Source organism: Mastigoproctus giganteus, chromosome 3 (genome assembly GCF_048544385.1).
Source record: "Mastigoproctus giganteus isolate SK-2022 chromosome 3, ASM4854438v1, whole genome shotgun sequence".
In the NCBI taxonomy this organism is placed as follows: Eukaryota; Metazoa; Arthropoda; class Arachnida; order Uropygi; family Thelyphonidae; genus Mastigoproctus; species Mastigoproctus giganteus.
The window spans coordinates 144,801,103-144,817,997 of NC_143577.1; the positions used below are offsets into that span (position 1 = coordinate 144,801,103).

The 16,895-nt window shown below is 35.1% G+C and overlaps 1 protein-coding gene across 2 annotated transcripts in view; it reads left to right on the plus strand.

Moving 5' to 3' along the window:
• Nucleotides 1-15,276, plus strand: part of tun (N-terminal glutamine amidase tungus) — a 100,853-nt gene extending 85,577 nt beyond the window's left edge. Inside the window, exons 6-7 of one of the 2 annotated variants that reach the window (XR_016546788.1) lie at nucleotides 5,961-6,120; nucleotides 14,278-14,380. Coding sequence is in view for 1 of the 2 variants with exons in the window: in XM_090370691.1 (XP_090226817.1) it covers nucleotides 14,278-14,381 (104 nt within the window). In the remaining variant the exon portion in view is untranslated. Of the gene's footprint in view, nucleotides 1-5,960; nucleotides 6,121-14,277 lie in introns of both variants that reach the window. The other variant, XM_090370691.1, reaches the window with a different exon arrangement.
• The last annotated feature ends 1,619 nt before the right edge of the window (nucleotides 15,277-16,895 follow it).

The following is a 16,895-nucleotide window of genomic DNA, read 5'->3' on the forward strand; positions in this document are numbered from 1 at the left end:
CCTCCTCTCTTAGGTAATTATCCAGCTGACCTTTGAATTTCCCCAGACTGTCAGCCTCTACCACCCATGTGGTAACTTATTCCAGTAATTTATAACTTGCTAGGGAAAATAAAACTTCCTGCAATCCAGTCTAAACAACTCCCTACATACCTTGAAATTATGGCCCCTAGTTCTAGAATCATTTATAACTGTGAAAATTTTGCCCTTATTCATTTTGCTTATTCCTCTCAGAGCCTTAAACACCTCAATCAAGTCTCCTTGGGTGAAACTAAGGTGCCAAGTTTCCAAGCTCTGCAACCCACATATTCAAAGTCTTCCTTCATATGGACACCCTTTTTGCAAATCTCACCAGGCCAGTTACTCGTCTTTGGACCTTTTCAAGAAGAACAATGTCTTTCATTGCCAGTGAATCAAAAATAATGAGAGTGAGTGCCAACTAATTACTTTCTCATAGGTTTATTTACCAGTGAAAAATAATTGTCATGAAAGGGAAGGGCTTTTGCTAATTTAAGAAAAAAAGGAAGAGCAGTTAGGATAGTTATAGTATCTCAATTTTCCCTGAATTGCTTTAATAGATTTTGAGGTTTAAAAAATTAGGGTTAGTAAGCATAAAGAAAAACATATTATAGAGATACTTCAGATTTACCGGGAACATAACTGCCCATCCCATTAGTAGGAATCCTGATATTACAGCAGGTAATGATGCCTGAAGTAAAGTTGAAGAATTTATGGAATACCAGAAGTACTATATTACAGAAATACCTGATGTAATAGAAGATTTTAGAATAGAATAAAATGAAATATTAATTATAAAATTCTACCAAATTTCAGGTCAAATTTAGTTTTTAGAAATAATAAGAATAAACCAGCCTTACTGAAATAGTAGAACAAAGAGAAAATCAAATTTGGTTAGTTACTGTAATTATATAATACTAAATAATAAATTGAAAATGAACAATACCTTCGTACTGTAAGAAACATGGCTAAATGGATTTATAACTTGAATTGCAGCCTGATATATGATAAAGAAAGATAGCAGCACCCTCTCAATTTTGGTAACTATGTGACCAATTAAAGAAATAATTAATTTAATTACTGACAGTTTTAGAAAAATACTGTAAATTGTGGAAAAATAAAATAATTAATTAAATAACTTACAATATTTGTAGAAATTGAAAAAAAAGGCAGCAAATAACAAAATAAATAAATAAATGAGCATGGCATATAATAGAAAATAGTTAGATAGTATGAATCAGAGCTGTAATACTCAATATGTTCTACGTTGATAATAATATTAGTAAATTAATAAGAGGAGTTTACCTCAAATAATTTATCTTATTAATTTACTAATAGAAAATAGTGAAAATATAAGCAATGAAAACATGATAAGACAAAGAAAGATAGCAGCACCCTCCTATTTCTGGTTACTTTAAGGGCCAATTAAATAAATAATTAATTAAATAAATGACAATGTTAAAAAACAGCAATAATCAATTCAATAACTGACAAGGTTAGAAAATTTCTGGGATTGCTATAAATTATGTAAAAACTGCAAATAGTTAAATAACTGACGTTAGAAAATTACTGAGAATTGGAGGATAAATTGCACAGAACAGATAGCTGAAAATAACAGCCAATTGCATATAATTGTTGAAAATAGTGTGAAATCTGAAGTAATTCAAAAAAATTAACAGTAATTTTTTATACCTCAAAATCTATTAGAGCAATTTGAGGGAAATTGAAGTACTATAGCTATCCTAACTGTCCTATGTTTAGCTTTGTTAATAATATTTTTATTCTATAGCACAGAATTGAGCATTCCTATGACCTTTCTACCTTCACTCAGTCTTATGTCAATTTCCTGTGCAGATGATCCATCAACCTGAATAATTGCATCCAAGTATTTAAAATTCCTGTACAGTTTTCACCCGTATTCCATCTAAATCCAGAACATCCTCACTTTGATTCATGTACTCTGTCTTATTAAAATTTATCGTCAGTCCCCATGTTTTATATTCTTCTAATAACTTTTTTGCCCATGTAATTTGCATCATCCTATGCTACCACAACTTGGTCGTCTGCAAACAGTAGATTGTAATAAACCCTTTTTAACATTTATTAAAGATTCGTGAATAGTGTGAGACTGCATGAACACTAAACAAATAGCAAACCCCAAAAAACTTTTGTGTGGTTGTTCACCTCCACTTCTTTACTCATATAGCTTTTCATGAACAAGTTCACCTGCAATTCCTGCAATGCAGTGAACTGGTTTTAGCAGTCAGTCCCCTCTCTGTTACTTTCTGCGGCAACAGGATTTGCCTGCGGAAGTGAAAAAGACAATAAAATCATTGGGAATTCAAATTTATTGCAGAAATGAAACACTTTACTACTGGCAAAGTATAGCTTTCCTTTTGAATTTTGTAAGAGAAGGTTATATGTGTATGTGGTGCTAATTTTATTTGAAGGTTGTTTTATTTTAATTTTATTTATTTATTTATTATTTTTATCTTTTTATAAAATACACCAATCAGGCCTGCTAAAAGGTTAATATGCATTAACTCTACATTAGAGACACAATAAATACAAATTGTGAAAAAAGGCACACAAGATGGTGAAGTTATGCATATACTTACTAGAATAAATTGTAGCTTTTAACCAAGTTACTATACTCCCATCCAGTGAAGATGCTCAATCAAACTAAATAATAGAAATAAGAACAAGAAACTGAAATGTTATGTACACTGCCCTTTTCAGTAATATTTCTCTGTCATCAGTCTAGTTATGTGTTTTTTGTGATTATGCCATGTAATAAAAAAAAGTCAGTTATATTTTAACTTTCTTGTATGTATTTTGTGTGCTGAATTGAATGGTTGTTTTGGTTTTTCATTTGGTTTTTGTCATTGGATTTTCTCTAGCATCGATATTTTGGCACAGTTGAAGGTTTTATATTTGTTCAACTTTTATGTGTATTACTTTAAGTATTGCTCTTATATATCTAGAAATAGAAGGAAAGCAGAAGAAATATGTATCTGCAAATTTTGAAAAATATTAAGTAAGGGGCAAATACAGCCAAAATTATAAGCCAATAAATAATAAATTAAGATCAGCATCACCTAACCACAAAAGAAAAATAGATATAGGACAAACAAAGCAAGGAACAAAAATAGACAACCATTGCATCCAATCTCATCGGAAGGCCCTGGATACTACAGCCGTGAAAATTACTGAATTTAAAACATAATGCTGATTATTGCAACGGTCAGAGACAGACATTAACTGAAATGCCAGCCTGCTGAATCAATAAAATCACATCATGGAGGCCTTAATGCAGCAACTAGAAGAACAGAGTATCTTAAGCACTCACTACTAAACCAGACTGCTGCCAAAAAGAAAGAAATGAAGTTAAGAGAAAATATTTTTTAAAAAAATATACAGGAAACCCTTGATTAATGCGGTTTTGAACAATCCGGTTTTAATTAGTGCGCAAAATTTTTTTGATACTATCCCCTTAATATACGTGTTATCATATTTGATTAGTGCGCTGTTTTTTTCTTGCGGTGCTTGGCAACTCACAATGGCGCCTGAAGCGGCAAAAACGTGACACGCACTCACCAGGGTCTTCTAACTTAAATGAATGGGAATCGACTCCAAAACGCTCGACAGCAGCACCCCATACCACTCTGAAATTGAAATTTGCTCTGGTAACTCATATTCTTTTATTCTTTTATTATTAATATTAAACTTCTTTAATATTACGATATTAAAGAAGCAGTTGAGAACATACACAAATCGTGGGAAGAAATGACGAACAGCTGCATGAGAGCAGTCTGGCAGAATCTTTTGCCTGAATGTGCAAATGATTTTTGCAGTTTCATTAATCCTGTCAACAAAGTTATTGATGAAATTACTACAATTGGAAAAGACCTCGGCTTTGAGGAAGTAGATTCAGAAAACGTTAGAGAATTATTGGAATCGCATTCAAAAGACTTAAGTAACAACGATCTTCTTGAAATTGAGCATCAACATGCATACGAGGAAGAAGACGAAAATGAAGCAGAAGAAAAGCAATTTGCTCCCAAAGAAATTTCATTCAAAAAACTTGAACTATTTAATACACTTTAAAAAGCAAAAGAACTCATACTAGAGATTGATCCAGATGCAGAGAGAAGCATGAACGTTCGTCAAGGTTTAGATAAGCAAATTGATTGTTATCGCAAAATCATGGAGGAAAGGAAGAAAGCTACCACTGTTCAATTGAAGTTAAATAAGTTATTTTTGCAAAAAATAAAATTTAAATCATACTATCTTTTTTTAAATTTATTCCTTAATAATTTAAGAACTATGCAGTGCATTATAGGTACGTATTGAGTAAGAAAAAATGTTTTTACAATTTCATAATTTTCAAGGATTCATTATAATTATTCCCATTGTTTCTTAAGTTTGATTAGTGCGGTTTTAATATGTGCGGTATATTTCAAGGATTCATTAACCGCACTAATCAAGGGTTTCCTGTATATATATATTTTTTTTATTTATTATTTTTTTAAAATAAATAAATAAATATATTATTTAAAAAAAAAATAAAATAAATAAAGATGTAAATTATCTCCAGCCTTGTTCTACTATTTTTAGGGATATTATTTAGATCTGAAGCAGGTGAAGCATAAAATCGTTGGTGACACTGAGTTTTGCAGTGCATATGAAGCTTATTTTGGAATGACTATGGATGATAAGAAAGCTATTGTGGGTGTCTCATTTTTGCTGTAGTAGTTGTAGATCAACATTAGAGAGATGGTCTCTTGGTAGTCACAATAATTGCTACTTTTGTATGGTGGATATATTAAAGATTAAAACATTAGCGATCAAAAAGCTATAGTGTATCCCACCATACCATCCTCTGTTACTCCAGTGCTATACAGTGAAGAACTGTCAATTTGCAATCTTACCTTCCAGAGAAGTCTTCAGAATTGGATGATAAATTTGGTGAATGTTTTTTCTTAATAGGGATTATCACCTCAGAAGCTGGTTTAATTAAAGTGATACATTCCCTAATCAGCAAGAGTTGGATGACTTAGTGAAGACAGCACTCCTGACATCTTGTTGAATCTTCTGGATCCCGGCTTCAAAACCTTCACATACAGAAAAAGACATGTTGCTTATTATTCATATTTTTACACTGTTGCAGAATCTCAGAGCTACTGTTGATTTGATTGGTATTTTACTAATACCAATCAAAGACAGTTCAGCTAAACATTTGAAGTTTAGTTGAACTGTCTTTGGACTGTCTGAAAAGACTTTGGAAATGTGAAGTATGGATTAGAGAGGATTAAGTAGGACCAGTATAAATAGGATGTCTGGGGAGACTTCAAGGTGCTTGGGTTCCTTCTGGATTTGCAAGATTGTAGTTTCATGCATGCATGTTCCCAGTGCTTTCTCTGCCTCTGCAACAGCAGGACAGTGAGCACAGTACTATATACCAAAACTGTATAATTTTATAAGTATGAATGGTCTGCCAAAATTCAGTTGCAACCTGGCACACAGTGTAGTAAAGTAGTAAATAACCAGTACCCATGGTTTTCCAGTCTTGTTTCCCTCTCCATACCTGGCTGGAATTGTTCAAACAATCTGTTAAAGTATTAGATCCTCAAGTTGACAACTTCAAGCATACAATCTGTATTTCCAATATTGTCTCATAAAAAGTGAAAAGTGGCATATCTATTAGTCCACAAGTTGAGCAGACCTTGGTTTAATAAGAGCTGGAAGATGCTGAGCAAAATGCTTGGCAGTTATTTTGCCTTGTAGTGAATGGGTTTCTTGGGAACATTAAGAGTGAAAATTGCAAAGAATTAGTTGATGAGTTTGACTGAAAATTATAGAAAAATGGGAGCATAATATTAATCAAGCTACATTACCTGTACTCTCACATGGATATATATATTTTTTTTTTTTCTTTTTTCCAGACCAAATGTGGGCAGTAATAATGAAGAACATAGAGAGATTCCACTAGGACATGCAGTTAATGAAAAAGAGCGACCAAGGAAGGTGGAATGAAGCTGTGATGTGTGACTATATCCGATTCTTGGTTTAAAATGATCACACAGACCACAAAGACATTCAGAGGTACATCTTTAGGAAGCTTTTTTTTTTTTTTTTTTTTTTTTGTGATTACCTCATGGAGGGTTTCTACTTTTTAATATGTGATTTTTAGCTTTTTGCCTTCTTTTGGCAAAGATTAATATTTTATTTTTTAAAAGTTTAACATTGTTAATAAATTATGTTGAATTATTGCATTTCTGGACAAACCACTGAATGCTTTACAAAAACTAAGGTCATACTTGGAATCAGTATACCCAAATTCATAAATAAAAATCAAGAAATGCAGAGAAACAGAAAATTTATTACACAGTGTTTTGTATCTTTTACGGAGAGGCAACTGGTATTTAAACTCAACAGCTGCAATTTATTCTTATAGGTAAATGTGTATTCTTTACTGTCTTGTATATCTCCAGGGTCTAGAGACCCCACATAATCCACTCCTGGATAATTCAGTCTACACTGCCCTATTATTAATATCCAGACACCCTCCCACCACCCAATTAATTGGCCATGTCCATGCATCAAACACAACTACAAATATGCTCAAATGCCTTCCAGGAGGCAGTAGTACAATTTTGACTGCAAGATACTGCAATCAAGGGAGTTAAAAGACTTCTAACATGGAATGATTAATAGGGTACCACATAAGCAATCGGTCTATATTTGGCATTTCAACATCACCTGAAATACCTAGGTCAATAATTGATGATATGATCTGTGAATGTGTTGAAACCATCACAAAACAACCCAGAAACTTCTCAAGTTGATAGAACAAGAGTGGACTGCTCTGAAAAGAATTGTCTGTTCGGAACAGAGGTCAACATTGTTGCAGCAAACTTAAGCTCTCGATGAGTGCAGGATGCCACTGGGTTACCATGGTCATGTAGCTGCACACAAACCACTAACCACAATGACTAATGCCATATGACATCTATCTTGGTGTAAGGCCCACCATTCCTGGACTGCAGACCAATGGAAAGCTGTGCTTTGGTGTGAAAAGTTGGATACATGATCTACCAGGCTGATGGGCATGCCTCGGTGTGATGGGTACCCATAGAAAGGTACCTGCCAGGTTATACCATTCTGACAATGAAGTTTCGCTGAGACAGCATGATAATCTGGGGCTGTTTTTCAGGGACCATTTGTTGTCTTGTACAAAGCCATAAGTGCTGAGGTCTCTCTATGCATCCTGGATTCAAGACCTACAGTGGGCAGGTCCTTGTGGTGTCTCTGAAACATAAAGGATGCAGAATTTGAACAAGCAAATACATTGGCTGTGTTAGCATTAGTAGAGGCATATAATGCAAGACAGCACCTGCTGGCTAAAGGCAAATTTCCACACATCTATTTGACAACAGTTTTTCCTCAATTTCAGTTTATGCCCCCCTCAGGTTTTTAATCTGAGCAAGAGGAAGAATCCCATCAGTATCGAGCCTGCTCAGTCCATTCAAGGCCTTATACACCTCAATCAGATCACCTTGCAGGTGCCTAGTCTCCAATGCTGCAATTTGCAAAACTTAAGCCTTTCTTTGTAAGAGCACCTCCTTTGTTCCCCTCACCAATCTTGTAGCCCTTCTCTGTACTCATTCTAGCAACTCTACATCCTACCTAAAATGAGGGTTCCAGACCTGTACGCAGTACTTGAGGTGTGGCCTGACCATTGCCTTATACAAGGGGAAAATCATCTCCTTATCTCTGCTAGCAAAATTCCTGTATATCGTTGATAAAAACCCATGACCTGCTCTGGCAGCCTGTCTGCACTGATCAGAAAACTTCATATCTGACTGCACAATTACTCCCAGGTCTCTTTCATTCTCCGCTACCCTGAGTGTAACACCACATGGTACATTTCTCTGGGGTTACTGCTACACATATGCTACACGTTGCATTTTTCAATGTTACACTTCATTTGCCACTTCTCAACCCATCTTCCCTACTTTTCTAGATCCTGTTTCAGTAGCATACTGCCATTATCAACCCTGCCAACCTTTGTATCTCCTGCAAACTTCGACATTAAGCTTGATATACCTTCATCAATATCATTGATAAATATACAAAACAACAATGGGCCTGACACTTATTATTAGTCCACGAAGAGCAGTGTCCATTGATTACCACTCTCTGTCTTCTCCCACTCAACCATCCTTTTATCCATTGTAGCAGCTTACCTTTAATGCCATACTGCTCCAATTTGTATAGTAGTCTTCCATGTTCAAAAGTATCAAAAGCTTTCCTGAAATCCAAGTGCATACACTTGGATATCAAAATTATTTTTTGCATCCAGTTCCTTTGTGACCATGTCATAGGATCCAATCACATTGGTCAGACAAGACTTCCCCTTAACAAATCCATGCTGTGCCTGAATATTACTGTAGTCATGTCTATATGATCCTGCAATGCTTCTTTAACCAGTGACTATTATTTTTCCCAGAACAGAAGTTAAAGTAACAGGTCTGTAATTATTTGTCACCCTTTGATCCCACCCTCTATTAATATACATTTGCATATCTGCAGTCTGTGGAGACCTCGTAGAGTCCAGTGATGCTCTCATAATTATGGCTAAGGGTTTGCTTACTTCCTTTGCTGCATCCTTTAATATAACTGGATAGATCCTGTCCACCCCAAGGTGCCTTTCTTATGTTTAACTTCAACAATTTCTCCTCCACTTTGCTCTCAGTTATTACAAAATCGTTTAACTCCCTGTTAGAGTTTGATAAACTTCTGGCCTTCCCCTTGCTGAATAACTCCTCGTGTGACAATGCCAAATACTAATTTAGTTTGGCAGCTATCTGAGCAGGAGCATCTACAGTCAAACCATCGATATCAAGTGGACCAATCTGATTCATCCCCTTCCTTTTAGAGTTTATATAAGTAAAGAATTCTTTGCTGTTTTTCTTTGCAGCCTTTACCAAGGATTTTCTCGTAATCTGCCTTCATTTGCCTAACCTCATTTATGACTTGATTCAGACTAGTTTATATCTACCATAGGCTTCTGTGCGGCCTGATAATTTATATGCATCCAATGCAGGGCCGGCTCGAGGGTACCGCTAGGCCAGTTTGGTTTTCAGCGCCCGATCATTTTTTTTTTTTTAAATTTTTAAGTTTTATAAATTTTACAAAAGGGGCATATGTCGTAATAGAACATATTTAAAAAATCTTACATAAAATTAAATTTACAAACTTATTTACAAAAGAAACAACATTCGAAAACTAAACAAAAAAATATATAACAAAGCACTTTAACAAAGTGCTTTGTTATATATTTATATAACTGTATAACAAAGCAAAAAACTTCTTAAATAAAGTGTATAAGCTGTGTCTATAAAATATAAGAATAATTATTGAAACTCGTAACAAAAAAAACTTTTTTAACTAAATTAAAACTTTTCTGGCTTTTACTGTGCCAAAATTTGTTATCAATTCTTCCATATCAAGTTCTTTTAAAATATCTCGTTCAATCAATAATATTGTTAAACCGTCTAATCTTTCCTGACTCATAGTTGTTCTCAAACGAGTTTTAATAAATTTCAGTTTCGAAAAACTACTTTCCGCGCTAGCCACAGAGACAGGCAACGTTAGGAAAATGCGGATAGCAATGAATAGGTTTGGTAAGGAAGATGTTAATTGCTGATCACAAATGAATTGGAGAATTTTCGCGGGTGACATTTCTTCATTCGAATATGAACAGTGAAGATATCTAATTTCGTGAGGCTAATCCGTTCCTGATATGTCTTTTTCTTTTTCTGCTGTTAAAAGCATTTCTAAATTCATACAATGTTTTAAAAGTTCTGTCATTCATAGATGTACATTTATTTAAATTCAAAAGAATATTAAAATTATTATTGTGTTTCACTAACAAATCAAAATGATCCTTCAAAGCAGTGATGGCGTGGTCTAAAATGTTCCAAAAAAAAAGTTATATTTTAAAATTTTCTTCTTCATTGCATATTGCTTCATCTTTATTTTCATATGGAAACATTACTTTTCGTCTCCGTGTTCTAATTTTTTCAATATCTAATTTTATTGCAATATCTTCTGCTTCCAGCAAAATATTTTTAAACTTTTTGTCGCACCTATAATCGTGAAGATTAATTCAAACTGAGGAATAAAGATAAGTGTGATAGACTGCACAGATGTGTGGAGGTTTGCCTTTAGCCAGCAGTTAGATTGTTGGAACAAACTTTTGTCTGGTATTGGAGAAGTGGATAATTTGAATGAATTCAAAAACTAGACAAACTAATGGATGGGATGGACAAGTTATGTGGGAAAGTTTTTTTATTTATTTTTTATTTTTTGGTTGGTTGTGTAAACTTACTTTCTTGCATCAATTGTCATTGTTCATACTAAATAATGCATTACTGCCAGCACATTGGGAAGGCTCCAATCTGCAAAAGCAGGACAAAGCAATATGTCATACTGCTCACTTTGTGATGGATTGGCTTGAGGACATAAGTGTTGAATGATTTGGACTGGCCAGCCAAGAGCCTTGACTTCAATCCTATGGAAAACCTCTGGGATGAAAACCTATTGGATAATCAGTTGCATGCTGCAAATCTAAACCTCCCAAGTACTTCTTAATTCATTTCACAAATATACGTGGTCTCAATTCTAATCTCAACGATGTCCATGCCAAACCCCATATACTTTTTCTGACAGAATCTCAGTTATCGGTTGATTCAACTACTGCTCATCTCAGATGCCCAAATTATTCGCTGTATGATTCCTTTCACCTCAAAGGCGGTACTTGTGCATATGTCCGTTCTGATATTCCCTGTCAGAGACTTGGAAATTTGGAATCTCCTCTCTTTGATCTTCTCTGGCTTAAAATCTCTCCACTTCATTGTGTCAAATTCATCTGTGGTCTCTACCGTTCTCCCAACTCCACTAATCACTTGGAGGTCTTTGACTTTCTCCAGTCCAACTTTCCTAACAGTGAGGTAATTTTCCTTGGTGATTTTAATGTTCACAACTCCAGCTGGCTTCCGTTTTCTAGTCACATCGACCCAGCAGGTCGAGATGCTGAGGCTTTTGCAATTACTAATGACCTAGCACAGATTGTTCATTTACCTACAAGAATACCGGACAGTCCTAATCATACAGCCAATACACTTGATCTTTTTCTCACAAACAACTCTTCTAAGTACACGGTCGAAGTGAGAGGTCCTTTAGGCATTTCAGATCACAACTTGGTGATTGTCTCTTCTCCAATGGAACCTTTATCTCGTGGCTATTCCCAACCTCGTGTTGTTTGGCATTACAAGAATGCAAAATGGGATGACGTGCGAGATTTCTTTTCTTCTTTTCCTTGGTCGGATTACTGTTTCAAAACTTCTGATGTCAACGTTTCCTCAGATCGTGTCAATGAAATTATTCTTGCAGGAATGGAATCCTTTATCCCACACTCCACTTTAAAATCTCATCCTTTATCTAAACCTTGGTTTTCCAATAAATGTGCTAAGGCTGTTCAAGAGAAGAATGTTGCATATCGTAATTGGCTTGTTTCTAATTCTTCAGTTTCATTTTTTGCCTACACCAAAGCTCACAACAATTGTAAAGCAGTTATTAATCAGTCCAAATTAGAGCTTGAACAGGCTAAGAGTAGAAAACTTGCTTCTTGCCCTAATGGTAGCTGAGCATTCTGGTCTCTTGCCAAAGCTATTGGCCGCAACTTTTGCCCATCTCTGCTCCCACCTCTGTCCAAACCAAATGGTTCTGTTGTCACTTCAGCCAAGGATAAAGCTGACCTGCTAGCATCCCATTTTTCTTCCAACTCATGTATTAATGATCTTGGTAAAACACCTCCCACCATTCCCAACACACTCCATTCAATGCCTCCTGTGATCTTCCGTCAAAAGGATGTTAGAAGGATTTTGACGAATCTTGATGCTAAGAAAGCTCCAGGTCCTGATGGTATTTCTCCACTTGTTCTCAAAACCTGTGCTCCTGAAATTACACCTATTCTTTGCCGCTTTTTTTCACTTTCTTATTCCAAATTTGTTTTTCCTTCTGCTTGGAAATTTGTTCATATCCAGCCAGTTCCTAAAAAGGGTGACAAATCCCTCCCATCCAGTAATTGTCCCACTGCAATTACTTCTACTCTTTCTAAAGTAATGGAGAAATCAATTAACCGCCAACTCTTAAACCACCTAGAAACCTTCCATCTGATCAATGATCACCAGTATGGATTCCATCAGTGTCGATCCACTGGTGATATTCTGGCTTATGTGACCCATTTATCAATGGAAAGGTTCGGTGAAACACAAGTAGTTGCTCTTGACATCTCAAAGGCTTTGGATTGTGTTTAGCATAAAGGTCTTCTAAACAAGCTTCCATCTTGTGGTTTGCCAACTGTTTTTAGTAATTGGTTATCCAGTTTTCTCTCTGATCACTCACTAAGGGTGATGGTAGATGGCTCTCTGTCTTCTAACTTCTCCATTAATGCCGGTGTACCCCAAGGTTCAGTTCTTTCCCCCACTCTTTTCCTCTTGTATATTAATGACCTTCTTCAATTGACTGGAAATCCTTTCCATAGTTTTGCTGATGATAGCACATTGCATTCCACCTTTCAGTTTGAGAAACCTTGCCCTGCTCAATCAGCTTCAACTTCTCGAAAATCTGCTGCCAATTCCTTAAATGCCGATCTTCAGGTAATTCTCCAGTGGGGCAAAGACAACTTAGTTTATTTTAATCCTTCTAAAACTCAGTCTTGTCTTATATCTCGCAAAAAGGATTCTTTTGCTCCTATGCTTATCTTTAGTGACACTCCGATTTCTAGGGAAAATGATATATCTCTCTTGGGGATTACCCTGACTTCTAATCTCTCTCTCTCTCTTGGCACAAGCACATTACAAATATTGCTTCCTCTGCATCTAAAAAACTTGGTTTTCTCTTTCGCTCTCGCCGTTACTTTTCTTCCAAACAGCTGCTCACTCTGTATAAATCGCAAATCTGCCCTGCCATGAAATATTGTTCCCACATATGGGGTGGAACCCCCAAAACTGCCCTCAGGCTTCTTGATTCCATTCAGAAGAGGGCAGTTAGGTTAATTAATGATTCATCTCTAACAGAGTCTCTCCACTCGCTTTCTCATAGACGTACTGTTTCTGCTGCATGCCTCTTCTACAGATACTTTCATGGGCACTCTTCTTCTGAATTGGCTTCTATAATTCCCCGCTCTCTCTTTCAAAACAGTCCAAACACGTGCCGCCAACATCCATTTACTGTCCAACTTCAAACTCACAGAACCAACTTTTCATCTTCTTCGTTTATTCATTCAACTGCCGTTTTCTGGAACAACCTTCCTTCATACGTATTTCCTGAAAATTACAATCTGCAGAAGTTCAAGTCCAATATCAACAAATATCTTCTTTCGTCTTCTCAACCTTCAACCCAAGCACGGTACTAAGTACTATAGGTTCCAATACCTCTCGTGTTTGGGGTTCACATAAAAAAAAAAATAATAAAAAATGTGAGAAGAGACTGGCTAAAAAACAGCTAAAGTGACTGCCTCTTTGAAAGCTGGTTATTAATGATGAAAATATCGGAGGATATCAGAATTAGCAGTGGCAAATAATGAAAGAAAGCAAGCTTATACAGCATTAGCCAAAAAAAAAAAAAAAAAAGCCACCCCATTTCACCTATTCGTTTTTTCCAATAGTTTGTTTAGTTCTTCCTTGAATTAATTTAAGTTATCAACCTCCACAACAGATGCAAGATTGTTCCAACAATCAACCACCTGCTGGATAAAGGCAAACTTCTGCACATCTATTCTGCAGCCATCCTTCCTCAATTTGAATTGGTGTCCCCTCACATGTGTGGTCTGAGCAAGAGGAATAATCTCATCATCATCATCATCAAGCTTGCTCAATCCATTCAAAGCCTTAAACATTTACAACACATTTACAAAAACCTCGTGGAGAGTGTTCCACAGAGAATAGAGGTTGTCATAAAGGCTACAGGTTTCAGTACCTGTTATTAGTTATTTCTGTAAATAAAAGTTATTTGTGGATATGCTGGTGTCTGGATATTAATCATAGGGCAGCATACTTCATACTGGTTTTCATTGTTTAAAATCTTAATATATAAAACAAGTTTTAAAATCTTTAATATTGGATTTTTCTTAAATTATTAAATTACTACAAAATAATTTGATTATATATATATAATTTATTCTTTTTGTAGATTGCATTAACAATTTGGAAGAATTTATCAGCATGGATCCAAATGTCGGCATTGGAGAAATAATGAATTTAAAACAGTTTACTGAACGATTTTGGAATACCTGATAATTATTCAAGTATTGAAGAATAAATAATGCACTCAACTGTCCTGTTAAATGGCTATTTATGTTACTGCAGAAATATATATATTTAGTATAAAATAAAAATTGCTTCTGAAAAATTACCTCAGACTGACAGTGAAACACCCTCTTAACATTTTGTGTGGGTGTAAGGGGGCCTAGAAGTTCATAGTTACACTTGGAAAAATGTCTTACCTTTCAAGAGTCAGCTAAAACTTGTCAGCCAATTGCAACATAAATAGTCAGTTGTTAATAATATTCCATAATAAACACTTAGTACTAGTTAATTTCATGTTATGTAAAAATCTCATCTGAAATTTTGCTCACTTATAGATTGTCAAATAGTACTGCTATGCAAAATTTTAGTTTCTAATACCAACTACAAGTATATTTTGGGGGGGCCAAATTTCTGTCAGTGGCATGCTGTGAAGATACAATTGTAATATCTACTGTGGGGACTTTAAGAGTAGTGTGACTCACGCATGTTTTCAAGCAAAGCATAGAGGCAAAGGGGAGAATGAATAACCACAAGAAACCATACTCTTCACTGGAAACCCCTTTAATAGTTGATTCATGCTTTTATGTCAATAATCGCAAAGTATATGCTCAATGTGTTAGTGATAAATCTGAATTCAATTTTTGAAGAGGCTAAGAGTAGAAAACTTGATTCTGTTGCTAGTCGTACCTTCTGGTCTCTTGCCATAGCTATTGGCTGCAGCTTATCTCCATCTGTACTTCCACCTCTGTTAAATCTTGATGATGGGTCTATCACATTATCATCTAAAGATAAAGAAGATTTATTAATATCTTACTTTTCCTCTAACCCTTGCAAAATGGTCATGGTAATTTCCCTCCTACTATGCTCATTATATTCTATTCAAAAAAAAAAAGTCTCAGTTTGGCTTCCATCAGAAAGACATTAAAACAATTCTGAGTAATATTGAATTTTTCCAAAGTATTGGAAAAATCTATCAACTGGCAACTCATACATTATGTTGAAACCTTCCATCTAGCTAACAATGGTCACTATACATTCCATCAGCAGTGTTCTCCCCAGAAATTTTTACCAGCTGGGTGGAATGAAGAAGTAACAGATACTGCGCAGTATTATAAAATTTTCTGTTATCTGTAAAGATAACCCCTCTTTTTCTGCAAATACACATACTTAAAATAAATTTATATTAAGTATTGCAGGGCAAAAGTTAATTGCATAATTTAAGATGAACTGATTAAGTGATAATTTATGTAATAAAGGCAAAAGCTACATGTAATAAATAATATTTGTGTGTGTATGTGTATGTATATATATATATACATACACACACATATATATATATATATATGTGTGTGTATATATATATATATATATATATATATATACACACACACACAAAAAGGTAAAAAAAGTATATTTGTGTATATGGTAGGGGAGTTGAGCTATCAGGTGTAATAACCATGGAAGAATAGGGAGAACCTGTAAGTAAAAAATAAAATTCAATTAATAAGGGCATAATTATTGTAAGAAGCTAAAGCTGTGGGTCCTAGGACTTTAACTACTTCTTCAATAGGGTTGGCAGTGAAAATTGTAGGAGCTGTGGCAATAGGCCAGGTCTTTGTTTCTGTTATAATGTACACGTAAACGGTACAGCCGACCCGACAGAGACCAGAAGGAAAAATAAAAGAATAAATAAACTATAAAATAAAAATAATAATGATAAATAAAATCCTGTGGAAAGAGAAGAATGAAATGTAAACTCAAAAAAATCTAAGAGATAGGACAAAATAGGAAAACTTACTGTCTGTATGGACCGGAAGACGTTGAAAGTCAATGGTGATTGAAGGAGAGAGTTGAATGTTCACGTGCGGTGTATATATGCGTCAGTTGAAGTAGCCCCGTGTGGGGGGGAAAGGTGTGAAATCGTAAACCGGAACTGCACCCGTGTGACGGGGAAGCTCACTAATTGCTCACTTCCTCGTCACACAGGTGCAGTTCCAGTTTACAATTTCAGACCCCCCCCCACACACATGGGGCTACTTCAACTGACACATATATACACCACACTTGAACACTCAGCTCTCTCCTATTTAGTCTAAAATATTTTGGTAAATTTGACAATTGTCATCAATTTCCTGTCCATTATTCCTGGGTGGTTTAGTTAGTGGTGAGTTGATGTACATCGACTTCGCTTTGCTCTTCCTTTTGGTAATGAGTAGATTATGGAAATTGAATACAGGATTATTTTTAAGAAACCCTTATATATTAACAATTTTAAATCATAATATCGTGTCATAAATTTAGTTTCATATAATGTATTAATTTGATGTTGAGTGTCAGGCTGAAGAACTTCCTATAAAAAGGTATGAGTTAAATCTCTTATATTTTTCAAATAGTATTAAAGTAGGAAGGATTGAGCTGTATTGTCCTTATATATTTTGAAAACTATAAGTTGTGCAGTAAGCGCCGCTCATTGCGACCACATTTGTGAATTGAATTTTAATT